Here is a 25637-nt window from a genome sequence, read left to right as displayed (position 1 = left end):
TCACAGTTTGATCGTGAACACTTCAGTGAAGTCTTTGTTGACCTAAAATGGTTTGAAAGTAAAGTGGGCAATAAATACCTCAACGAGGCAGCTGGGATTGCAGCAGAGGAAGCCAGAAAAAATAAACAAAAGAAACAAAAGGTCAGTGTTTCATATGCACAGTTTTGGAAATAAGAACGTTACATTTTGCAAATCAGTAATTTGATCTTAGGCAGATTAAGTGGCATAAACCTCTGTTTTGAGATTTTCTGTGAACTAGAGAAGGTAGTAAATTGTAACCATTTGCATTCTGCCTGTATGCATTGCTCCTTGTGATGATGAAATGGTTCAGTCAGGGGCAGGTTCTCCTGATCTTTAAAGTCTCTTAAACCTATATTTAATGCTTTGCTGTTCTTCAAAAGCAGCAGAGCTTAACTTTTGTGTGAGTTATGACCAAACCTGTTATGCTTCATAATCTTAATTTTTAATGCATAGTCTGCTGAAGTTGCAGATGTTTCAGACACACTGATAGAACATTCATGTGTGTTTTAATATTGGCTAACTACTTGGACAATAAACAGGGTAAGGGCAATTTCATTGGTGAGCTATCTCAGATTAGTATTAAGCTTGCAGTTCTACGTAAAACCAATTAATAAGGAACAGCACCTTGTATATATGTGTGTACTACTACATAACAGTATCCTGTCTCTGCCCCAGTGTCAGGTTCCCCACCACCACTTCCATTGACTGCCCTTCACTGTGTGCTTCAGCAGGGTGTAGAGTAGCAGGAGAAAATTCCATTGCATTTAATCTGCCTTTGTATATTGTTATCCTGTTCTTTGTGTACAGAGCAGTTGTGGAAAGAGTAGCATTTTGGAACACAAATATTCAGGTATTTTTTTAGAAGTAGTTAATGTTTTGAGACTGTTCCTTTTGTCTGATCTGTCCTTTTTGTCTGCTTAAATAATTTTCTTGAAACAATTTTAAGAGAAGGAAATGGGGTTTATAATAAATAATATTTATACATTTTGATTGAAGCATTTTAAGTTGCAAGTTTTGAATGGGGTTTGTGCATATTAACCTGTATTTTTACATTATCTCAAATCTTAATTTAATAGGCTCAGGAAAATTCTATATCTTTGGCTGCTTTAGAAAAAAATGAAGGTGAAGTGACCCCTAAAAGTAAGTGCAAAGAATTTTTCCATACACGTATAACAAAAAATGTGCGTATAGATTTCAAAGAACTGTAAGAATTGCATGTCAGAGATGAGCTTAATCTGAATGCAAGACTTACATAGTCAGCTGTTGGGAGGTGGAACTGCCTAGTGAGAGAGAGTGGGGCTGAAGCTTTAGAGGTGCTTTTTCCATGCTCTGTATTTCCATGGTGAGTTAAAGGAATTAATGAACAAACCTTCACCAATATTGTGCTTTTGATAATTGTATGCATAAGTATTTTCTTAGATGGGGGGGGACAGGGAACAGTTTTTTGTATGGTTTTAGGATTTTTGATTGTGGTTGTTCTAAAACTCATTCTACTTGTAGGAAATGCTTTTTGCTCGTGTTTTAAAATTAATTGTCAAAAATGTATGAATATTATTACATTATATTAGATGATGTTGCTGAACTTAATTAAATCTTAAAATTCCTTTTAATGTTTTCTCAGATCCATTCTGGTGGCTTGTATTACTTTCTTTGTTCTTATAATTGGGCGAAAAAGTGGGTTATCTGTCTTAAAAATTCCAGAATTTTTTGGGTGAAGATACTGTTTGATTGTTTCGTGCTACTTTCAGTGCAAGGAAGGTGTGAGCGCCTATAGCTTTGAATTGAAGAGTAAAATTAGGGCATTATGTCAGAAGTGAATGTTCTCAAACCTTACTGTAGTGGAGAAGTGAATGTTAATCCATTTTTTTTGTGACTGGTTTTCCAGCCACATTGGAAGATGAACCAGAAGATGATGATCTGTTTGAAACTGAGTTTAGGCAATACAAAAGAACTTACTACATGACTAAAATGGGTGTAGAAGTAGTGTCTGAGTAAGTATATACTTCCTTTTCTTATTCCTAAATGCTGAAGACAAGTCTTTGTAGATATTTACTGGAGACATATATTTGTAATCTGTGTTAGAGACTATTTTCAGGAGTGTGTAGTGACAGGACAGGCACAATGGCTTCAGACTGAAAGGAGTAGGTTTAATTAGATAATAAGGAGAAAATTCTTTACTGTGAGGGTGATGGGACACTGGAGCAGGTTGCCTGGAGGAGTTATGGATGTCCCATCCCTGAAGGCCAGGTTGGATGGGGCTTTGAGCAGTCTGGTCTATGGAAGGTGTCTGTGCCCATGGCAGGGGGTTGGAACAAAATGATCTGTAATTCCCTTCCACCCCCCAACATTTTGTGAATCTAATAAAAGACAGAATATTCATCCCATGTCAAAAGTGGAGAACACATGGCAGAGTACTGCAGTGGTGATGATTTTGCCTAATGCAACAGAGCTGCAAATCAAGTTTTCTGTAGTAGGTATTGAGGACCAGAGAGGAAATGAATCTAGAAAATCATGGTATTATTAGATTCCCAGAATTTTCTATCTTCATCCCCATGTACAAGGTGCTAAGTACTTCTTACATACCAGTGAAAATGAGAAAACTAATAAGTATCTTTCCTTTTTCTTTTAAGTGCCTTCTTGGCTGATCAAGCTGAATGTTATGTCCAGGCAATACAATGGATTTTGCATTATTATTACCATGGTGTTCAATCATGGAGCTGGTAAGAAAAAACAGTAAATGAGTAAGTGCTGAAAGAGTGATATTTCACCTTGTATGCTGGAAACATTTAATGGTCTGTGAACACTGTTGTGCTCTAATGAAGTCAAGTAACTTAGGAGGTTTTTTAACCTGCAGGTATTACCCTTATCATTATGCACCTTACCTGTCAGATATTCACAACATCAGTGAACTCAAAATCAAATTTGATCTTGGAAAACCTTTCATGCCATTTGAACAGCTTCTTGCTGTACTTCCAGCAGCTAGCAAAGATCTGCTACCTAAATGTTACCAGGTAAGGTATAGAATTAAATTTCATTATCTGCTGCTTACTCGTTGTCTGCTTTATTTTATTTTACTCTGTTCTTGGTGGTTTTGCATGTTAATTATATTCTATCTCTACATTTCAGGTGTATGGTTAAATATTCTATTTGTTACTGTATGTAGTGCATTGTAAAGTTAGTAATAAATACAAAATTTTACATTTGCTAAGCAATTTTCAGCTAGTACAGTTAAGTGTTTCCTTCCTGTACAGCACTGAATTGGTTTTAATAGCAGTCTTCCTTTGTGTCTTCTTACGGTTAGTGCTAAACTGCCTTTGATATCATCTCTATTGTATTTTCCTAGCATTTGATGACTAGTCAAGACTCTCCTATTATAGAATATTACCCACCTGATTTTAAAACTGACCTAAATGGTAAACAGCAGGAATGGGAAGCTGTAGTATTAATCCCGTTCATTGATGAGGTAAGTTCTTTTCAGCATGTGCTGTTCATAAAAGCTGTTTAACAAGACTGTTAAGTTTCTTAATTGATCAACAGTTAGACATTCAATTAAGTAGAAGGTTAAATTAACATTTGACAAGACCACAAAAAATATAAATGTTTCTACTTGGGGAGTAAATTTGGATTAAGTTACCACAAAGCAAAGTTAGTTTCAGGTGGCAAAAGTCCTAAGTAAGGGCTGTGGACTTGGTGTTGTTCATGTTTTAATCAGCTATTCAAATATTTTGGTTCAGTTTCTTTGAGAAGAATATTCTGTTCCTATGTACATATAAAAATAGAGAACATCTGTAAGTAAAATAAAATAAACACCTAAAAAAAAAGTATTTTTACAGGAAATCTCTTCACATGAAGCAGTAATAGGAAAGCACTAATGAAGAGCAATAAAATAGTACTTTACTTTTGCATATAGGATAATGTGCTAGAGAAGGCTACCCTTTGGAAACAGGCTTGCAGAAAGGTGATTATTTTCCAAAGCCATTCCATGGTAATTGTTCAGAGAACATTTTTATCAGGGACGTGAGAAAAGTGAGACAGCAGCTGGACAGTGAGCACATTGGGTATCTGGATTTGTCAGGTTGCTTTCCCAGTGTAGTTTTTTCCATGCTAATTTTTGTTGCCAGTTTCACATGTGTTAATTCCTCTGAAATTTAGAAACGACTGCTGCAGGCCATGGAGTCCTGTAATAAGGGCCTAAAAGAAGAGGAGAAACGAAGAAACACTCACAGTGCTTGCTTAATGTACTGGTATGACAAAGATGCTGAGTTCCAGTACCTGTCACCGTGGCCAGAGAAATTCCCTGCAATAGAACGATGTCACACAAGGTAGTGCTGGTGTAACTATTTTGGAGCAGGCTAAAAGCAGTAGGAGGACTTCTCCCAACATTTTAACCAAGCCTTGCATATGCCAGTGTGTAAACTGAGAATTGAAAAGTATTGAATTAGATGTTGCCTGCTTTGGATGGCACCGTAAAAGTATTTGTCCCTTCGGATGTTACTTTGCAAAACAGATGACCAATGCTAAGTCATCAAGAACAATCTAGAGAATTACTAAAATTTGTATGACAGAGAGTGAAAGACTTGTACAAATACCTGTTAAATAGTGATCATTTACTGGCATGTGAAATCCAGAGTGTTTCTTTTAAATGTAAACATTTGGATCCAGTGCAGAGAATTAAACACAAATTTGTTTTTCACCTTCTCGCTGAAAGTAGCCAGCTTTATTTCACACAGACTGAAGATGAAATGGAAACACAAGCTTAAGAGTGGTCAAACTTAGAGTAGAGGAGGAATGCCTGTTGCTGGATTACAGTTGATAAAGAATGGACAGTTGTGAAGATGCATGATACTGTATGGAACCATTGCTAGTTAGAATTTGGTAATTACAATTGTTTAAAATAGTGAGTTTGGCATATATACTAAAGTGTTGTTTTTTTTTTTTTCCTAATCAATAGTCTCTTTGCAGCAATAGCATGGGGGTTTTTATAGTTCTTCCTGTATATTCCCCATGACATAAATTAGTTGCTGGAAAGCAAAGGGTTTGTTAATTAATGAGTGAATGAGTAATGAGTTTTTCTAAAGGTGAAGGTCAATCTGCATAAGCAAATTTTGTGCAACTTCTTTTTTAGGTATAAAACAATACCTTTGGATGCTTGGCATGTAGAAATAACCCACAATAAGATAACTAAAATCAACAAGAGCGCATTATATTTTTGTGGATTTCCTACTTTAAAGCACATTAAACATAAGGTAAAAGATTTTTCTCTTCCAACATTTCAATTGTATTTGATAGATAACTATACAGGAGCTCAAGTTTTATGTGCTGTTTTGTTTTTTACCCAGTTCTATCTTAAAAAAAGTGGTGTACAAGTGTTTCAGCAAAGCAGCCATGGAGAGAACATGATGTTAGAAATCATAGTTGATGACAACTCTAAAGACCAGGTAAGCATTCAGCTCCTAACAGAAGACCAAAGCCTAACAAAAAAAAAAGAAAAAGCCCCACAGCTGGACAAAAGACTTGTTAAGAAGTCTGAATTTGTTAAAGTCTGATTTGAGGTGTTAAAATGCTACATTTGTGTGGGAAGCAGTCTAGAATTTTGGGTATCTGCTAAAAGGTTAAAATTTTTCCAGACCTGACAATATGAAATATCAGTCTCCTTAGTTGAGTTTCTGGCCATTCTCTGTGGTAGCATTTAGATGTTCTTGGGTAAGGAGCTGGTGGCTAATGAATGGTATAAATGCAAGGGAACAGTCTCCAGACCAGTGTTGTTTGTCTTTTGTGTAACTGAAGGGATGACCATTTCAAAAGAAAAAGTGTTTCCTTTTAATCATAGAAGCAGACTTAACACCTTCCACTCTAATGAGGCTGTTTGAGAGGGGAATTGGAGGGAGGAATCGAAGTAGCAAATGGTAGGTGCAGAAAAGAAAAAATGTCAAAAATAAATAAAATAAGGGAAAGAGGAAGAAAACAATATAATATGATATGATTTGACAGTAGAGAGATAGGGAGAGTGCATATTCAAGATACATGGCAAGAAAAATCAAATTAGTCCAACTAATATATTAAAAAACAGCAGAGACTTGTTAGGAAAAAAAGAACATAATGTGAGACTGAAATTACAGATGCTAGCAAGTTGGAGACATAAATGTTGTTCCTTTTTTCAATGGCATAGATAAGTAAAATACATCGTACAAAATACTTCGGTAATCTCAAATTGTCATTTTGTTTATTGTGTCCCAGGGACACAAATAGTTCTAAGTGATTTAACAAAATAAGTGCTTAGCAAACTTACATGAGACATACAAGTTATCACGGGTCTTCCAGGTAACACATGCAACATTTTAAGACTCACATTTTTAATCAGGGATTATGTAATCTGTATCAAATACATTTTAGTAAGATAAAACAAGTTTTTTATTTTGCAGGAAAATCTGTTATTTAACTACTGTAGTTTTTATTGCAAAAACAGCAAGAAAACACTGTAACAAAAATATTTTAATATGTTAAACAATTAGTAATAAAACTTCTGGGTTTTTTTCAGATGGTAGAAAATGTTGCCAGTTCGGTACTTGGAAAGCGAGTTTTTGTAAACTGGCCCCATCTTGAAGAAGCCAGAGTTGTTGCAGTGTCAGATGGAGAAACTAAGTAAGAGTTACCTAATATATAGTTCTTTGTTATCTTATTGGGTTTTTTTTCAAATTAAGTTCCTTGGGCTGCACAGAAATTTTGATTTTATTGTAAAACTAGCAACAAATCAGTCCAGCTGTAACAAAGGCTGCTTGGTGAAGAATGTTTAACATTTTTCTGAGGTTTGGTTGCCTCTGTCTGGTCTTTCACTGTTGTGTTATAAATGTAGAAGCTTGGGAGAGCTCCCTCTGAGTTTTGAGGGGGAAAATGCATGCACAGAAATCCACACAGTGAACATTTCTATACAATCCTCCTTTATAAATAGCACATGTACTGGTATATTTTATTAAAAACATTTCTAACTATTTTGAGTTTTGCTCGCAATTGGTTATGTCTGTGTTAGTCTTATTTGGTTAAATTTCCTACCCGTCATAATATTCTCAAGGTTTTATTTGGAAGAACCACATGGCACACAGAAGCTTTACATGGGAAATGCAGTGCCCCCAACTAAAGTGGCTTATGTTGGAGATAAGGAACAAAGCATGTGGGTAAAAGAAGTTCAAGGCATTTCAGAGCAGTAAGTAACTTCAAAAAATAAAGTGTAGCTTTGCATTTTATGTCTTGGCTGTGTTTTGTGCCTGTATTACAGACCTAAGTAGCACAGAAGAGCTGCTGCATACTTGATGATAAAGGTTAATCAAGTCTGCTTAAATTTTAAACAACAACATAAAAGAGCTTTTATTGAAATTTCGGAATATATGGAGTCAGTTCTGAGGTAACTAAAGTTAGATGCTGTTACAAAAGAACTCTCAAATGATGAGTTTCAGTATTTATTCTCTTTCTCAATTCACTGTTCTGGTGTTAGCAATCTTCAGTTGTAGAAGGTATGTAGAATGAAGTAATACAGAATCAACTTGCAGCTCAAATAGCTTAGCTTTGTTAAATCTGAATACAGCTCTTGCTCTTGTAACGTGTGGGTGCTCAGTAGACTATAAATGAGTTACAGTAGTTTTGATGCCTTTTCATTAAGTCACAAGCCAGACACAGTTATGTGATAAAAAGGAATTGCCTTTCTAAGAATCCTTAGGTGCACAGCACACTAGATGGAAAGCACCTGGAGATGCACCCATAACATAAAGCACAATAATTTTGTGTGTCCAGCCACTTAGCATAACTGACAAGAGTCCCCAATTAGAGACGTAAGTGATGAGGTAATTTCCCCTCAGTTCAACCTTTTCTGAATTTCCCCCCACCTCCCTTAGAAAGGAACTAAACTTTGTTTATGCAAATGTGTCTTGGAGAGCTGGTTTCAACCTTGGCTTCCCAGAGAATCTAACCTTGGACCTCCAGCTTGGAGCTGCTGGGGAATTTATTTTGTCTTTCTGTCTAAGAGAGTAGGTAAAATGCAAGCTGCAAGTCCTGTGATAGGCTACAGAGCTACAAATGCATATATAAAGAATATAGAGAATATATAAAAGCAAAAAGGCAAAAATCAGTTTGGCACCATTTTGGCATTTCATTATCTGTCATTTGAGTTAACTGATTTAACTACCCCTAACCCTTCTACTGTAAAGATTAAATGTGCTTAAATTAATACTCTGAGCTCTGTAGTGATGGCTGTGCAGCAGTGGGTAAGCTGTTGGTTAACATTTATTCTGGGTATTTTTGTAAAATAAGAAGAAAACTACTAGAATCCTTTTTGAAAGAGGTTTTTTTTTTTTATTTTATTTTATTTTATTTTACTTCAGTAAATTAATTCTAACCTCTTGGTTCAGTTCTGTTCATTGTAATGAAGCTAAATGTTCTGCTTTGTGTTCAGGTACCAGAGAAGGAAAGGAATAATCATCCATGATACGTCGGTAGTTGTATATGCACAGTTACTCACTGGTAATAGATATCAACTAAAACAGAATGGAGAAGTTTATTTGGAGAAGCAGTGGTCTAAACAAGTTCTTCCTTTTGTTTACCAAACAGTTGTCAAGGTAAATATACAAGTTCAGTAGCTCCACGGAATTATTTCAGCCTTAGACTATGTTTTAAACTAAGTGTCTATTTATATAAACTTTTTAATTATTCTACTGGAACTGAGGGATATTTAAGATTATCACTGTTGTCTTTTTCATGTAGGATATCAAAGCCTTTGACTCCCGTTTTTCAAACATCAAAACTTTGGATGATTTGTTTCCTCCTGGAAGTACAGCCTTCATGCTTGGATCTCCTTACTATGGCTGCATGGGAGAAGTTAGTTCCAGTAATTTCATCATTTTTCCCCCTGTAGATTTTTTCTTTTTGCAAACTTATAATAATCTAAGATGTTGTGTGACAGTAGTGGCCATTTGCTAACTAAAATTTTTAATCTAGGATTCCCTGGTGGTTTAGTCTGAGAAAGAGATCAATCTTCTGCATTCCATGTCCTTGTTGCTTGTGTAAGAGGAAAAAGTAGATCTTGAATGCAGGATTATATTTATTAGTTTTTTTGGGATGATACATGAAGCTCCCATTAGTGTTACTTTCAGTCATCAGTTCCTCTGATTTAATGCTGAATTGATTGATTCTATGAGGAAGCAAAGTACAGATCAAGGCAAGGTGATGAATCCCAAAGCATCTCTGTGCCTACTGCAGCAAAATTGTTGATGAAGTAGAACATGAGGTCTGTCATCCAAAGACTGCTGGTTTTAAGTAGCACTTCTAATATTTTTAACCTATTGTGTTTCTCTCCAAGGTTCAGGATTCCCATGATGTGATCCCAGAAGGTAGAATCCGGGTAGTTTTTAATATTCCATGTGAACCCCAGCTTGAAACTTTAATACAGAACCAGCATGTGAGTGCTTCTGCTTTTTTAGTAAAAGCTTTAACAATGTATCAAATAGATTTTGCCATGGTAAATATCTTTATGGGATATTTCATTCATTTGCCCTTTGTATAAAGATCCTTATCCTTTGGGCATTGCCAATATGTTTTGTTTGTTTGTTTTAAAGAAATATTCTGTGAAATACAATCCTGCATATATTTTGGCCAGCCGTCTTGGAGTAAGTGGATATCTTGTCTCCAGATTTACAGGGAGTATCTTTATTGGAAGAGGATCAAAGAAAAAGTAAGTTCTCTTTGTGAATTTTGACTTAGAGAAGCTTCTAAATTCTGCTATAACTCTACAGAATTTTTGCTGTGTTCAAGTGCTGTTTTTATCAAGTGTACTCTCTTTTGTGATTTGCAGCTTTCTTTGGAGTATATCTGCTGTAAACAAAGTTGATATGCAGTACTTTTTTTCTGTCAGAAGCATGTTTTAAATTTTTGTTTACTGGACAGTTCTGTTTGCTTTCATATTGTAGACAGATATAAAACTTGACTTTCCTGGTCAGCTGCTTGCCATACTGAGAATAAAAAAGTGGAATCAGAATCTAATTTCATTGTGCTTGTTACTCCTACTATAAAGGGAGATTAACTGTACCTGTAGCTTCTTTTCAGAACTAGTTAAGACTGCTTAAAATCCATAAGAGAGGCAATCCATGTAATCCTGTGAGTGCCACAGTTGTGATTCCTCTCTAAAGATCTGGTCGATGCCTGAGCATCTTCTTGTGATCTAACGTGTACAGTTCTTCCTGATGGATTGTTCAAGGACATTCTTCTGCACCTTGCTAAATGCCAGATTGATTGTGGTTGATTACATCTCAATTAAGGAAGAAATGTAAAATATTTCCTACCCTCCTTGGCAGTGAAGTGTAGGCACACACGTCGACAGCTACCATAGCACAGGTTTTGGCCTCTGACATTTACAACTGACACAATGTTAATAAGTAAACAATACAATGAATTTAATTTTTCTGTGGTTTAAGATCAAGAATGTATGTTTAGGAGTGGTTTTTTTAATGTATGTAAACACACACACATATTATTGTAAGCTAATGAACTCTTTCGTATTTCCAGTCCTCATGGTGATCACAAAGCAAATGTGGGGCTAAACCTGAAGTTCAATAAGAAAAATGAAGAAGTTCCTGGCTATACTAAGAAAGTTGGAAATGAATGGATGTATTCTTCTGCAGTAGAACAACTACTTGCTGAGTATTTAGAAAGGTAAATTATTGGATATGAGCTTCATTCAAATTACCCACCTTTGTATCAATTGTTGGAATTTGTCCTCTGGTTACAGATCTTCTAAGAATGATGAGTTAGTTTCTTTTACTCCAGTGTTCTATTTTGGGATAGAGTAATTTTGTTAGTAGCTTGCCTTTGAAAAATTAGTAGTGTGATACTAAATCAAGTAAAAAATAACCCATCTAGGCTTCACAACTTTTGAAGCTCGCCAGACTTGATTTTGATGGGTCTTTTTTGTGGTCTGTGCTGATGTGAAACTAAAGTTATCTTCCATATATTTGGGGTTTTTTAGGGTGCCTGAACTATTTAATTATGTAGCCAAGAACAGCCAGGAAGATATCTGCTATGAAGACGACATTTGGCCTGGAGAGGATGAGAACGGGTAAGCCATGGTCCTTATCTCTTTTCTACAGTGAGGAGAATAAAGACTGACAGTTGTGAAATTGGTAATGATTGTGCAGTGGCTGTTGTTTAACTGAAACCTTGCTGTTCCTCCAGCAGCCTGGTTGTTCAGTGATGGCTGAGAACATTATTTGAATGCTGTACTTTTCAGTCGTGGAAAGTTTCTGCCAGACTTCAAGTCCAGTAAATGAGAAATATCAATTTCAGTGGCTATTTCATAAATCTTGCTTTTAAAATAAGCTTCACTAAGCATAGTTATGACTAGTTGTAAATAAATTTTAAAAAATAACCAAAAATAAAGTAATTGTGGTAATTGTCTGGAATCACTTGGCATTTGAAAAGTAAGTCCCACAGAGTTGGAAGTATTTTGCACATTTTTGGTATACATTTACATGGGAGAAAAATAGCAACCTTGGTTCCAGACATAGTACAGTAACTTGAAACTGCTTTAGTTAATAAACCAAAGCCATGGGCTTCAGTCAGTAAATCTGCAGGACTCTTAACTGGTGATACAACAGTGTGGGACTCTTCTTGTAGAAGAATCTCAGATTTTTTTTCTCCGTTTTACCAGAGGATCTTCCCCAGTGAAGTTCTTTCTTCCTGTATTGTGAGAAACAGCTGGTCACAGAACCAGTAATCACATCTGGACACAGTTTGTTGGTTGGATGCAAACTTCATTTGCACAATACTTTAAATTAATTTAGTAATTTTTTCCCTGAAACAAAACTTCAGGTTATGGTTTTGAAACAGTACTGTATAATTCTGACTTTTCCTAAGTCATAAAGATTCCATTAGTTTATGAATATATACAATCAGTGTGCCTGTATGATAATATTTGACTGCTTAAAATAGGGAACGTGGTAAAATGACTGGTTTATGCAACTAAAAGCTTTCATTCATGCCATTTTTTATTCAGAGCTGAGAAAGTGCAAGAAATTGTTGCCTGGTTAAAAGCACATCCTGTGTCTGCTTTGTCTCGCTCATCTTGTGACTTGCAAATTTTGGATGCAGCCATTGTTGAGAAAATTGAAGAAGAAATAGAGAAATGCAAGGTATGCAGCTTGGTGTCTTTATGAGCAGGGGTGAACCAAAAAGCAATGCTCATTATTTTTGAAGTTCTTGAATTTAAATAAGACAATTGAAGATTACTTGCCATTCCAAAGAAAAAGGATACAGAATATAATGTAAAATCTGGATTTGTAATATGAATTATCCCAGAAATTCAGAAGGGCTCATTATTAATATTTGTAAGAGATTCACTCTTTTAGGGGTGATTTATCAGCAGTGGGACATACTCTGAGCTGTGCCTTTTGGTGGTTTTCTAAAGGAACAGGTATCAGTATATATTGAAAAATACTCAAGTGCTCTTTTTACATCTTTTTACAGCTCTTTTACAAACTGTTCTTGCCTTGAAGTTTCTCTTCAGTTTGCAGAAAATTAAAAAGTTATTTTCTGAAGGCCACAAATGAAAAAAAGGGGCCACAGAAATTACTAAAGTAAAAGCTAAGGACAAATCCAAATGAAATAATAGGCTGATTTTTGAAATAACTTGCAAGGGCATAATAGAAAATAGGTGTGAAATCTAGAATTAGACACCAAATGGTTTGGTATGAAATCCAACATGTTTGAAAAACTAGACTTACTCTAAAGACTTCATTAAACCTCTATACCATTATCTGAAAGAAACTAAAGAATCCTACATGATCTTTTCAGGAGTTTTGTTTTACTTATTCCAATGCTTGTTCCTAGAGTGGTTTGTAAAGACTTTCTGTTCCTTTCCTTTAGCAGAGGAAGAGCAACAAGAAGGTGCGAGTAACTGTGAAACCTCATTTGCTGTACAGAGTAAGTGATGTGAATGTGTCAGGGGAGGGGTTAAGTTGTCCAGATCATATTTTTTTACCTAAGCTTGCCAACTTTAGGAGAACTGAATTTTATGACAGTATTGATGAAAGGAAAAATTTTATTATGCCTTCTAAAAAATAATTCTGAAAACAGTACTACAAGGAGTTTTGAAAACAGTCTCTACAAAGGGAGAGAATTTCTTCTAACTACAAACTCTCTCATGTCAGGCACTGACTTTGAGATTTTTTCTACCTTCTGTCCTTTATGCTTCTACAGTTCTTATTGGCTCTGTAAAAAAAGGCAAAATAAAATGTGCTTTCTGCTGTCTCTTTTCTCACATCTCACTTTTTATTCAGTTCTTTACATAATACCAACTTCTCATCTTGCCCATTTTACTGATATAGGCAGGTTACACATGTTTTGGTTCTGTCTGAATTGATTCTCTTGATCAGCTAGTGTACAGCACATTTTCAGGCAGAAGCACTGAGTGAGACTTGCAAGGGGAGAAAAAAAGTTTGCTTTAAATCTGGAGAGGGAAGCTTTTATTTGGGGGGGGGGGAACTTTCTATGTTTTTTCCCCCAGAAAGTTTAATTTATAGTGTGTCTCAGATACTGTTATAAATGCAATTTATTGTAATGGTTACTGTTTTTCATACATTAACACAGTCTTTTGGTTATTGTCAGCCATTAGAGCAGCAGAAGGGGGTTGTTCCAGATCGAGATGCAGAGTACAGGCTCTTTGACCGTGTTGTCAATGTCAGAGAGAACTTTTCTGTTCCTGTTGGTCTACGAGGCACCATTATTGGAATTAAAGGAGGTAATATTTTCTTCATTATTATAGCTATATAACAGCTCAGCTAGTAATGTGAAAGCAGGATTCAGGATAGTGTTTTGTATAATGGTTGTGTATGCACGTATTTCTCACTGTGAAGCGTATGCAACTTGAAGCTGATAATGACATATTTACTGTTTTGAATCAAACCTCGAAGTCTTCTATTTTAATTTCATGTGTTACACAGCTGTTATTTGAAAAAGAAATTACTTACTCTATGTTCCTTCCTATATGAATTAGAAATTACTCTTCATTTCTTCTTAATATGAAGAAGGCAGATCAGAACAGGAACAAAGTGAAGTTATGAGAAAATATGGGCAAAGATAAGTGAAGTAGTTATAAAACCAAGTATTAGCCTTAATACTTACATTGAACATAAAGCTTGATCAAGTGTGATTTGTCTTAAATAGTTTTACTTTGTATTTGTATTTTTATTCTGTGATATTCCATTTCCATTTCTTCGTGTGGATTTATACCTTAAGATTAACCATAAATCTATATCAAGAAGGATTTATTGAGCCCCACAGTGTAGCAGTTGGAGATCAAGTATTACAAATGGCTTCTTACCTGCCATTTCAGTAGTTGCTTTCTCATTCAGTTTGCATCTAACAGAATTTCAAATAGACTGGACTTGGGTGCAGTTTTTAAAAAAGTATTCTTTTCTCCATCATTCTTAGATACTAACATAATTTTAAAGCTGTTGTAGTCTATCATTATGCAAGTAGCTGTCAGTTTCTGGCTGCCTGAATGTAGAAGTGACTTGCATATCTTTCCTGCCAGTTTCTGACAGCTGTGGCATACTGCTGTAATCTGCAGTTCTATTAATGCACATTGGTAAGGTGTAATGCATGAAACATTACTGAAGGGCAGACATGTGTGAGACTTTGAGAAGCATTTCCAAATTCCTGTTAATGAAATAACTCAGAAATTATTTGGGGATCTGTTGTTGATTTTTTGTCTTGTCATTATTTAATGTATAACTAGTATAGATAGATACTTATATAATATAGATGGAAGTAACTGTATAGGATGATGTTTTGCTTTGTTTTCTATAGCTGCTAGAGAAACAGATGTGCTCTTTGAAGTTTTGTTTGATGAAGAATTCCTTGGAGGCCTCACTATAAGGTTTGTGTGGGGAGTTCAGAGTTATTTCATGCTATTGGTATAGATGGCATGAAATTGTTGGCTTTGGTTTGGTTGAGTATTTTTAATGCCTCTTCTTAAAACTTTGTTTCTTGGCAGTGTTAGTCACTTTTTATTTCTTTTGTGTTTCTTGATTTTCTTTGAGTAGTGATAATTTCTTTGAAGCATGTTACATTGTGGAAATGCTCTTTAGGCTTTTTTGGTGTATAAACTTCTGACTTGCAGAAAGCAAATATGAACCAGCAGAATAAAGCACTAGATCCAGGTGTCCTTAGAAACAAATATGTAGAAAATAGGTTCTTATCAGTATTCAACATGTAGACTAAAAACCAGCCAGAAATTATCCGTTCAGAGAGACTCTGAACACAATAGTTGATACTTGGACACTAAATTCCAACCATTAAAAGCTGAAGTGTTCTTCAGGAGGTGGAGGTACTTTTGTTATTAGAAGTGTGATAGCTCCTCTCTGTTGAAGTAAACACTTACTTCTAAGTGCTCAGCTGTACCCAGCAGGCTTCATTTTACTGTTCTTACCTAAACTAAGGATTTAATGATGGAAATTAGAAGAGAGTCTTCCCTACTACCTGCATTCAGCAGTCATAGCCCTTGCATGTTCTGTAACACAGATAAGACTTAGTGTTCAGAAATGCTGCTTAACTTCAATTTTTAATTCTGCTACTGAACCTGAAGCTTCAGTTTTCATTTCTGAAAAATTAAAGAATATTGTTTTCTGGTTCTTTTACAGAAATATTTACTACAGAGCTGTGCTATAACAATTCACTCATCTTAAAAATTTCTTTAAGCTCGGCACTGAAAGGTACAATATAAACTGAAGAGTAGTGCTAATTACTGTTTGACAGCCAGAGGGCAAAGGGGAGCCATGGGTTTCAGGTTGTCTGCGATGCTACTAGATTTCAGTATTGCATAGTTTTCAGCCTCTGTTGTTCAAACTTGAGTCATTGTCTTCTGGCAACAAGTAAACTGCATGAAACAACTCTGGAATTCACTTTTCTCAAGGTGCTCACCTGCCAGAGGTTATCGCCTGCCCTCAAGTGCCTTAATTAACCTGTCTCATGGGAGTCGGTCAGAAATGGGAAACCAAAAGCTGATGGCCATAGTTAAACCTCAGCCAGCAGTGAATAACTACAACTCATATGCATCTGATCTCTCATCTGTATGCTCACAAAAAATGCATCTGGGAGGCCTCAACCATTCTCCTCGCTCTCTTTTTGTTCCTACTCAAGTAAGACTTTTCTCACATTTGTACAAAAATGTTTTTCTGTAGAATCTGAAATACTGATGTGGTTATCTTCATTGGTCCAAACAAAATTTAGAGTTTTTATGTCAATATATTAGAAGTAGAATAATTCTTATGCTGGAGAAATGAATTACTCTGATAATGAATAGGACTAAAATTCCCTTATTGACAGTGGTTTTGCTCTGAGTAACTCCAGTTGCTTTCCTCAGAGATACTGAGAGATACTTAGTTTGGAGCAGTGACACCATATTTAGTATCAACAAATAGTGTGTTTGGCCAGAGATGCAATTATCTCCTTAAAACTGTAAATTCAGCATCCTTATAGGCTGTTTGTCCATGCTTAGAAATGGAAGTCATGATTTTCCTATCAGCTTTGATTCTTGGTTGTAATTTATTTTGAAACTACAATAAAGGAGGAAAAATTACAAGTGAATTGAGTTTCTTGGTGGTTTAATGACACTTTCTTTTTTTAACGAGAGAGTTCTTTAAATAAACCTACCTTAATTAGTAACTTTATATTGCTCTAAATGTGTTTGAAAACAGTTGTCTCATGTTTTCCAAGTCTGTACAAGAAAAAGTACTTTGCAAAAAAAATGTAAGACAATGAAACAGTTGTGGGTTTTTTTCTCTCTCTCAATGATTTAGCAACTGAATGGAAGACAGCATTACAATCTCAGGGCTGAAAATCAGGGCAACTCTAACTCACCCCAGAAAGGATCATTTCTGAGTGGCAATCAGAAAAATAAAGTGAGTGTTCGGCTTCATTTAGTATCGGACCCAAGTGTCTCTGTTTTGGCCCTCTGTTCAGGGTGGGTGTCATTTTCCCATGATTAATAAATTGTTTTGTTTTAGTACATCAGATGTTTTAGTTCAGATTGAAGCAGAACTGCTCTGCTCTCAGTTCTTGGATGAATATAACATCCTTTGTTATCCTTGCTTAGATATTGAAGTGTTATTTTGCATAGCTGCAGTGCAGTTCTGCGGTAACATACCTGTAATGTAATGAAGTAATTGAGCCTTGTTGGCAAGGCCTTACAAAATAACTCATGAATAATAAAATCTAAGAATACTCCCAATATGAAAGCATGCTTTTGAAACCATTCTGAAATGTTATCTGAATTTCATTATACTTAATCATCAGACTAAGTTCATTTCAGTTTGGTAGCTGCAATCTTGTAGTTGCAGTTGCAGATTGCAGCTGCAATCTTGTAGTTGCAAAAACTTCTAACTGCAATCCACTACAACAGCTTGTTTCATTATTAATTACCTGCAACTTGTATTTGTGTCAGTATGAAAATATCTTTCATCTGAGGACTGTTAAACTTGAACCTTACGATTTCCAGAATGTCTTGGTATATGTTTAGCTGTTCAAAGGTTGAATTTATCACTGCTGAGTTTAAGGGTCTTTGTTTTTTTTATTTTGTCAGGCACAGAGTAAGCAAGATGATGAATTCTGCAGCATATGGCAGTCATTGCAGAGTTCTGGGAAGTCTCATCATGTTCAACAAAACATGCATGAGAAGGTTTGTATAGAAACTTTAAACAGATCTCTGCATTCAAAATCTGAAGATACTTAATATCATACATCAGTTCATTGTATCAGGAAAGTTCACATTTCAAATAAATCCTCTGGATGAAAGTGATGTTAATGTGGATGATGCCTAGCTCTGGAAAAGGGTAATCGTAGGGCACTAGGGCACTACTGTGTAAATAATAGATACCCAGTTTTCTGGTTAAGCTTTGATGTTTGAAACCCTAGGGTGCAGTTCTACCTCAGGAAATCAAGCTGGGAACTGGCCATCAGTTTTACAAGCCAGGCTTCAATGACGGCAGCTTTAAATGTCAGCAAAGAAAACAGGAGCCTTATAAAAAATGTAAGTACTATCATTGGAAACTTCATTCAGGGGAACTGCTTGCTTTATCTGACCTTCATTGAAACATCTGATGAGCTTTTTGCCTTTTTTTGTAGTTATTGACAGGAAATAATTTATTGTCGTTTTCTAAACACTACATTGCACTTGTTATTGTCAAATAATGTTCTTGAAGTGCATATTCGATTGCTCCACACTTGATCCTGAACCTTTTAGGCAAGTTGTTCTGTGTTCTGTTAACTTGCCACCCATCTAATCAAAAAAACAAACAAAAAAACACGTGTCTTTGAAAATCTGCTTATGATCATCACATTTGTAGAATAGAAGATTAGATATATTATTGAATATACTTAATTTCATTTTATCCTAGAAAAAAAGCATAGACCAAATTACCTATGAAGTAAGAATTAAATATTTGATAAAACCATTCAAATTAATACAACTCTCTGTATTTGTATGGAGTTACTAATTGTTTTGAGTCTTGACTGTTACAGTTTTTAAGAGCATTTCAAAAGAATGCATTCTTTTGTAGTTAAAGAAGATTCCAAAGTTACAAGAGGTGAAAGTCAACCACATAATAAAATGTCAAACCAACAGGTAATTTTGTTTGTCCTGAGTACATCTATTCCTTTCATTTTACTCTGATGTGATTTAAAGATTAGTCTTTTACTGGCATCTTAGTTGATTATTTTAGTCAGATTCTTTCAGTCAAAATTTATTTTGGAGATTGTTCCTTTTTTTATATTAGGGGTTTATACATAGAATATGAGACAAAGTGCATTAAATGTATGATGGTACCAAACAGCTTTGCTGTTCCTCTTAGACTCTAAAATCTATGCTCTAGTGGGAAAACACAAATGCTAGGTGTTCAATAAGCTGAAATCCTCTAAGAATATTAGCTTGTGAAAACTCTATGCAGATGCCATTCTAATATGATTGTGTAATAGAGTGTAATTAGAGATAGATAATACAGAGATAGTAATAGTGTTTAATAATACTTGCTGCAATTTATTTCAGAATTTCACAGGTGTGAATAAGTACAATGTCAAACTTTTGAAGAGGAATGGAAGTCCCAACATGCCTTTAATTCAGAAGGCTGCAGTTGATGGTCCCTGCACAGGTGGAAAGGTAGAATCTAAGGAATCGATTGTCTTGTGCTCTCTGAGTAACTTCAGTTTCCAGTCCATTTTGTTCCAGTTGTTCCTGGTTATTTGTTTGCAAATTCATGTTCAAAAAAAATACAACAAACCTGTGTAACTTTGATTCTTCTTTAAATTAATCCTCTCTTGGCCAATACTTGCATATTTTAATATGCAGAACTTGGTGCAGTGTCCAGATATTTGTTCACACTCTGAACAGACATGACTGTGACCTGTGTAAGCTAAGAAAGGAAAAATCTGAATGAGAATAAAATGAACCTCAAATTCATATACCCTTCCTCCTGCATCCGCTTGTGAATACACTTAGTTCATGTACCTTTTTTCTTCTTTAATTTTAGAAGGACAATGAACTGGAAAGCCTTCTAGCTTCTTTGAAAATTTCCAAAGAAAATGAAGTGCAAACTTATTCCAAGGAAGCAAGAGCTGCAAACGAGGAACATCTGTCACCGCAGTCGTTTGCTATGGTCTGTATGCTGCAGGAATCATTACATTGCAGTTTAGCATCTGCTACCTTAGCAGCAATGCTTCTATTTAAAGAATCTCCATGAAACCTCAGACTGCTTTTTAAAGTGTCTTAATGATTTTTTAATTAGCTATTGTCAAAGAAAATTAGCAAACACCTTTATTTATGCTAAGATGCTGTTATCTTTGCTTTGATAAAATAAAACTGATTGGAAAATAAAATACACGATTCTGTTACCAATTATGATAATCAGTGTTAGGAAGGTCATGTTATCTGAATGCCAGCATGTTCCTGAGTGGTTTATTTTATTTTTAAAGAAAGGAACACAGATGCTCAAAGAGATTTTGAAGATAGATGGCTCAGATCCGCAAACAAGGAATGAAGTGAAATCACAAGTTAATGATGTTCCTGCTCCCTCTGGTAGACAGGATTGCCATGGAGCTGCTGTGCAATACAGACCAACAAAAAAAATGGGTAAGTTTAACTATCAGCTCATAATTCAGAGCTTCACCTTGGAGTGACATTTTAGAACACAGTCTCAAAATATAGTAATAAAATCTCCATCTTTGTAGTCTCTTGGTTTTTTGTTAAACAATATGAAAATACTAGGAAAAAATCAAATAAGCTTTTTTTTTTTGTTTCCCCTAATAACCAAGTTGCCATCCTTGTAGTGAAGGAAATAATTGTGCTACGTTTTTTTTTTTTTTTTCCTGTTGTCAGCTGCTTATATGAACAAGCATAGCCCTGGAGGCCCCCAGAACACACCAGCAACAGAATCTGGAGGTCATCCTTTCAGTTGTCCACAGCCTGCACTGTCTACTGTTTCTGAGCTTTCTCGTGTTTGTTCTCTTCTTGGAATGTCACAACCAGATTTCTCTTTCCTAAAAACGCCACAGGTAAAATGTTTTTTCTGTAAAAGTACAAGTTCTCAACTTTCTGTCAACTGTTCTGTGTTAAATATTTGGACTGACCACTGAAATCTATCTGGAAGTAAACCTTAGCTCCCTTTGTTGCCTATTTTAAAAACAAACAACAAATCTCTGTTTGTGTCTCACAGTTTGTTAGCAGAACGAATTCCCTCAAAACTCTTTTCTCTCTGTTTTTCTAGACCATGACAGTTTGCCACGTGAAGCTGTCAAATGGTTTATTGGTTCACGGGCCGCAGTGTCATTCCGAAGCTGAAGCAAAGGAGAAAGCCGCGCTTTTTGCTTTACAGCGCTTGGTGAGGATTTAAAAATCTCTTCAAATCTTTGTCTCTGTGCACTGCAGCTGTTGGTAAACGTCTGATTCCTTCTTCATAGGGTTCTGTAGGAGTAAACTTTGCTTCGCCTCCACCTCTGCCTCCCCCAGTGTTCCCAAATTACCAACCACTAGGAGTTCCTGTACCACCTGCATCAATTCCTCCAGTATTTGCACAGCCCCCTGGTAGGTGTTTAACTAGTAAACATTTCAGATAATACCACAATACCCTTTAATTGTGGTGGTTTTTTATATGAAAAGGACTGCTTTCCAGAAAGCTCCAGTTTTGGTCTTCATGTGTGTACTTGTATGTCTGAACAGTTTTGAAAACAGTTCATGACCATCTTCACATCAATGTGCAGTTTAATTCAGCATGAAGAATCATCTCTATTAATTGTTTCTTCACCTCAAGAATGTTTTTATCCATTCAGTCTTAGGTGCTTTTTCTGTTTATTTTTTCTTTAAAAGAACACTAACTATATGAAAGCAGACAGTCCGCAGTCCAAAATTTGTAAGAAATAGCTTCCTTGATATTTTACATGGATTTTTCCCCCCATATAGTTAATGTTTCTCCATGCAATACTGTTTTTATTTGTCTATGCCCAACTTTCACTGAAGTGCTATGTCACAATCCTCTTACAATCTGCCAAATATGAGCATGGTAAGTAAGCCCCCCAAAACTGCTAAAAGTTCTGGTGCTGTTTTTGACTCCCAGTCGTTTTGTATTCTACTGCTGTTCCCATTCACAGCTAGGAATTAATGAGTCAGCACCGTTGTAGCATCCTAGAAACTCATACAGCAGCTGCTAAATCTCTCTTCCATAGAGCTTCTCTGCTGTTGCTGTGTTCCAAAATGATGGCCTGAGCTTGCAGCTTTCTGCTCATACAGTTGGCTCAGCTGAGGATATGGAGATGCCACGTTATGTGCACTCTGGAATGCTGATACCATGACTTTAGTGCTCTTAATTGTGCTGTCATCTAGATGTAGTTCTGTTTGTTTGGGGACTTTTGATAATAAATACTTAGCTGTTTTGAAGTAAATATGAAGCATGTGAAGCTTTGCTGGAAAGATAAACAATATGCAGACAGATGTAGTTGGGGTTGTCCTGGGCTCTTGGGGAATTTGTATCTCTTGGTTGATTTTTGTTTTGTTTTGTTTTGTGGTTTTTTTGTGGTTTTTTGGTGGGTGTTTTTTTTTTGTTTGTTTTTTGTTTTTTGTTTTTTGTTTTTTTTTTGAGGAAAGAGAGCTAAAAGTTTCTTATTTTCACAGCTAATATGATGCCTCCGTCGTCTCACATGTTTGGTCCAGTGTCCTGGGGAACTCCAGTGCCTAAGCATTATTATCCTGGCTCCTATCCAGGAAATGTGTCTCTTGCAGGAACGATACCAGTTGGTTCTCACAACCAGTTTATACCTCTGCAGGTAAGAGCAGCAGGTTTGTCTTAATATGGTATTTTTGTAAAAAAAATGCGACTTCAAGATGAATACAGCAACACCCTCATTGTGAAGAAGTACTATTTAGTATTAGAAAATTATTGTTAAAATATGTGTGCATGTTTTCTGAAAGTGGAATATTTGCAGTTTTTTGAGAATGCATTCTGTTAAATAATATTTATTTAATTTAAAGGTAACTAAAAAAAGGGCTGCTAGCAAGAAAAAAATTGAACTCAAGGAGTTTCAGAGTTCCCCTCAAGCTGCACCACTAAAGAATGAACAGCCAGTGTCTTCTGACCACATTCAGCAAGATAGTTCTTCAGCTCCTTTAAAATCTCCTCAAGCTGCTCAATCCACTGTTTCATTTCAAGACAATGTGGCTACTCCAAGTGTTCCTCATAACAAATCAACACCAAACACTTCCAGCAAGCGAAAGCCAAGAAAACTGGCTGTCAATTTTGGCGCACCAAAATCTTCAGAATAAATCTGGTAGCTAGGTGTATTTTACCTTTAACTCTTTCCCCACTGCTATGTTCTATCATTTAAAAAAATCAGAAATCTCTATTAAAAAGACCAGCCACTTTAAGTATAATACAGAAGGAAATACATTTTATTTGCTATGATTTTTCAGGTTGTCATTAAAATCATAAAAATTATGTTAAAACTTTATTTTATTTTCACTTAAATTAGCAAAAGCCAGGAAATACTAAGTTAGGGTTGCCATGCCATTCCTTGTGCCTAGGTATCTACACAGTGGCTTACAGACAATATCGGGTAAGCAGCAATAACAGTGGCAACCTTAACTCAGGTTGGATGTGCTTTTCGGAAGGGATGTGGAACAGTAATAAGTTGGGCATCTAACAGTGACATATTGTACTCTAGCTTGATTTTAAATAGTGTAATAAGACAGAAAGTAAAAATTACTTAAATGCAGCTTTTATATTGGCACTCCAGGTCTGTCTGAGTTGAATCAGTGTAGCTAAAAGCTGACTACAAAGAAATTTCCAGATCCACTCTTAAGTACAAACTGCTGCGTTATGTGCTAGAGGGAAACAGCTTTACAGCTTTCAGAACATGGGTGTTATTGTGTGTCTCATACTGGAGTGGCAAAAAGTGGTTGCTCTTGCACAGTCTGTTCCAGGAAATTAATTTATGGGATGTATTGAATAAAAAAATGATATTTGCAAAGTAGAGACCCCTTTGGTAAAGTGCATTTAGCTTTTTTAATCTACCAATTTAATTGTTTTCTAATGATAAAATAACAAAGTTGTCTACTACAGGTGTGCGTAGCCTCCTAAATGCTTGTGATATCCTGATTTTTTTCTAAATTATAAAAATGGCCAGAGTTTAAAGACACCCCACTTTGCTGGATGGCTGTCAAAGTTATGTTTACTTAGAGTCCATTTCTTCCTCTAATAGTCTGTGCCCTGAAACTTTCTCTATAGTAGGTTATTTCTTGTTACTAGTGACTTTTAATATTTTTTTTTACTTTTGTGAGAGGATTTCTGTGTTATGAAATTAAATTATCAGGAAGTGTTGCTATTGGTTCCACAAGAATATTCCAAGAAAAAGCTGACTTGAATTTTTGGACAGAACTATGGGATTCTTTGTTCATATAGGAAAAAAAGAAGGTTCAAAGGTCCTTGTACTGTTTTTAACCCACATGCACAATTTTTCTGGATATAAATCTGAAATCTTCAGCCTAAGAAAAATTTCCAAACCTCTGTTGGTGCTGCTTACTGGCATTCATTAAATTTCATTTTTCATCTGTTCTAAAAAAGAAGTATTTTTCCTCTAAGGCCCAGGAACCAGAAATAAAGCAAACTTAAGTGATTAATTTTGTAATTTTGTTGCTTCTGAACAGGTTTCATTCTGGATCTGCAAGTCCATAGACTTTTTTTTTTTTTCCTTTTTTTTTTTTGCTTCCATTTCTTGGTGCAGTATGAAGTTTCACATTATTACTGTGTTATAGAGTTTTTTAAATTTTTTAATTTAACTTTTAAATTTTCATTTCTCCAAAACAGTTGTTGGCTCAGCAGTATTTGTAGAATAGCAGCAAGCCCTATAAAAAGGATCGCAGAGGGAAAAACAAGATTGAGAAATTTTATTTTACTTAGTATCACAAAACTTGTGGAATAGTCTACATATAGTCTAAAATGACATTGATTTTGTTGTTGTCTTTATAGTCATCTAGTCTCAAGAGGTTCAAAGCCATATTCTGTGAAAGGAAAGTTGTATTTTTTGGTTTTTTATTCCTATTAGCAACATAACACTGATATGATACTGCCATGCCAATATTTTAGAAGTGGTTATGTGATTTTTAATTAGTCTACTGAAACTATCTGAATGATCTGATCATAAGAGAAATTACCTGTTTGAAAATTGCCATGACAGAGATGAGACTCTTGCATCACAGAAATTTGATGTGTTTGTACAGCCAATTTATGCAGATTTTTGAGGAACAAAGCTATGAAGGATGCTATACTCATATGTACCAGTGAACACAGCAATTTTTATTAATTATTCTACTTCAGACTAGGATTTCTGCTCCCTCTTCAAGTGGGATTGCTATGTGTAGCATATTTAGGTGACTAAAACCTTTATTCTGTAGCTGCTGCATATTGTATTAGTCCCTGATTTTTAGTTTTTCTGTTCTATGAAAGTGACTGCCTGGTGCCCAGTTAATTACAGTTTTACGTGTCTTGGTAGCTGTGACATCTGCATTGATCTTTGTCCCCTTTGGTTTCATTTTTATATTTTAACCAGGTCATTATGTTTAACTCACACAGATACAAATTCAAGCATTTCTTTTTCCCATAGATATAAAGTATTTTCTAAGCACTGGAGTTTTTCATTAGATCTTATACAGAGCAGTATTTTACTAAAAATCCAAAAGGGAAGACTTTTATGTGCGCGTTTTTGTAGTTTCTGATTTTTTTAAAATAACTTTTCATTGTTTATCTGCCAAGTGAAATGTTTTAAATTTGCATATGAATGGATACAGAATGTATTTTTTGTGCTGTTTAGTGTTAAGTGTGCATTTGCAGATTTTTAGCATGTAGTTGCACAAAGACTGTGCAAAGATATTTTGGAATATGAATATATGCTACACTGAAGGAAAAACATTCATAAAACTTAAATGCTATATAGAACTCTAATGCAATAGAGTAATTTTATAAACTGTGTCTGTGTCTGCTTGGATTAAATATTGAAACAAGAAACATTACCTATTTTCACTGTTTTATTTCCAAATGCTA

At 35.3% G+C, this 25637-nt stretch overlaps 1 protein-coding gene across 7 annotated transcripts in view; it reads left to right on the top strand.

Moving 5' to 3' along the window:
• The window catches only part of XRN1 (5'-3' exoribonuclease 1), a 34941-nt gene extending 9335 nt beyond the window's left edge, over positions 1-25606 (top strand). For 5 of the 7 annotated variants that reach the window (XM_066326334.1, XM_066326339.1, XM_066326338.1 and 2 more), the window contains 34 exons: positions 7-141; positions 1098-1161; positions 1907-2012; positions 2652-2741; positions 2876-3032; positions 3365-3484; positions 4174-4343; positions 5147-5267; positions 5361-5459; positions 6560-6663; positions 7091-7222; positions 8465-8627; positions 8773-8886; positions 9368-9466; positions 9624-9739; positions 10570-10716; positions 11030-11119; positions 12056-12191; positions 12925-12981; positions 13666-13798; positions 14869-14938; positions 15974-16199; positions 16860-16961; positions 17642-17737; positions 17974-18088; positions 18618-18682; positions 19103-19213; positions 19584-19709; positions 20026-20182; positions 20429-20604; positions 20817-20930; positions 21010-21133; positions 22217-22368; positions 22574-25606. In XM_066326334.1, coding sequence (XP_066182431.1) covers positions 7-141; positions 1098-1161; positions 1907-2012; positions 2652-2741; positions 2876-3032; positions 3365-3484; positions 4174-4343; positions 5147-5267; positions 5361-5459; positions 6560-6663; positions 7091-7222; positions 8465-8627; positions 8773-8886; positions 9368-9466; positions 9624-9739; positions 10570-10716; positions 11030-11119; positions 12056-12191; positions 12925-12981; positions 13666-13798; positions 14869-14938; positions 15974-16199; positions 16860-16961; positions 17642-17737; positions 17974-18088; positions 18618-18682; positions 19103-19213; positions 19584-19709; positions 20026-20182; positions 20429-20604; positions 20817-20930; positions 21010-21133; positions 22217-22368; positions 22574-22864 — 4278 coding nt within the window. In that variant the 3' untranslated portion in view covers positions 22865-25606. Of the gene's footprint in view, positions 1-6; positions 142-1097; positions 1162-1906; positions 2013-2651; positions 2742-2875; positions 3033-3364; positions 3485-4173; positions 4344-5146; positions 5268-5360; positions 5460-6559; positions 6664-7090; positions 7223-8464; positions 8628-8772; positions 8887-9367; positions 9467-9623; positions 9740-10569; positions 10717-11029; positions 11120-12055; positions 12192-12924; positions 12982-13665; positions 13799-14868; positions 14939-15973; positions 16200-16859; positions 17024-17641; positions 17738-17973; positions 18089-18617; positions 18683-19102; positions 19214-19583; positions 19710-20025; positions 20183-20428; positions 20605-20816; positions 20931-21009; positions 21134-22216; positions 22369-22573 lie in introns of all 7 variants that reach the window. The other 2 variants (XM_066326336.1, XM_066326337.1) reach the window with 2 other exon arrangements.
• Positions 25607-25637: the final 31 nt, after the last annotated feature.

The sequence above is a fragment of the Sylvia atricapilla genome, chromosome 10 (genome assembly GCF_009819655.1).
Source record: "Sylvia atricapilla isolate bSylAtr1 chromosome 10, bSylAtr1.pri, whole genome shotgun sequence".
Lineage (NCBI taxonomy): Eukaryota > Metazoa > Chordata > Aves > Passeriformes > Sylviidae > Sylvia > Sylvia atricapilla.
The sequence above is the reverse complement of the archived record's forward strand: the minus strand, read 5'-3'. Positions and strand labels throughout refer to the sequence as shown.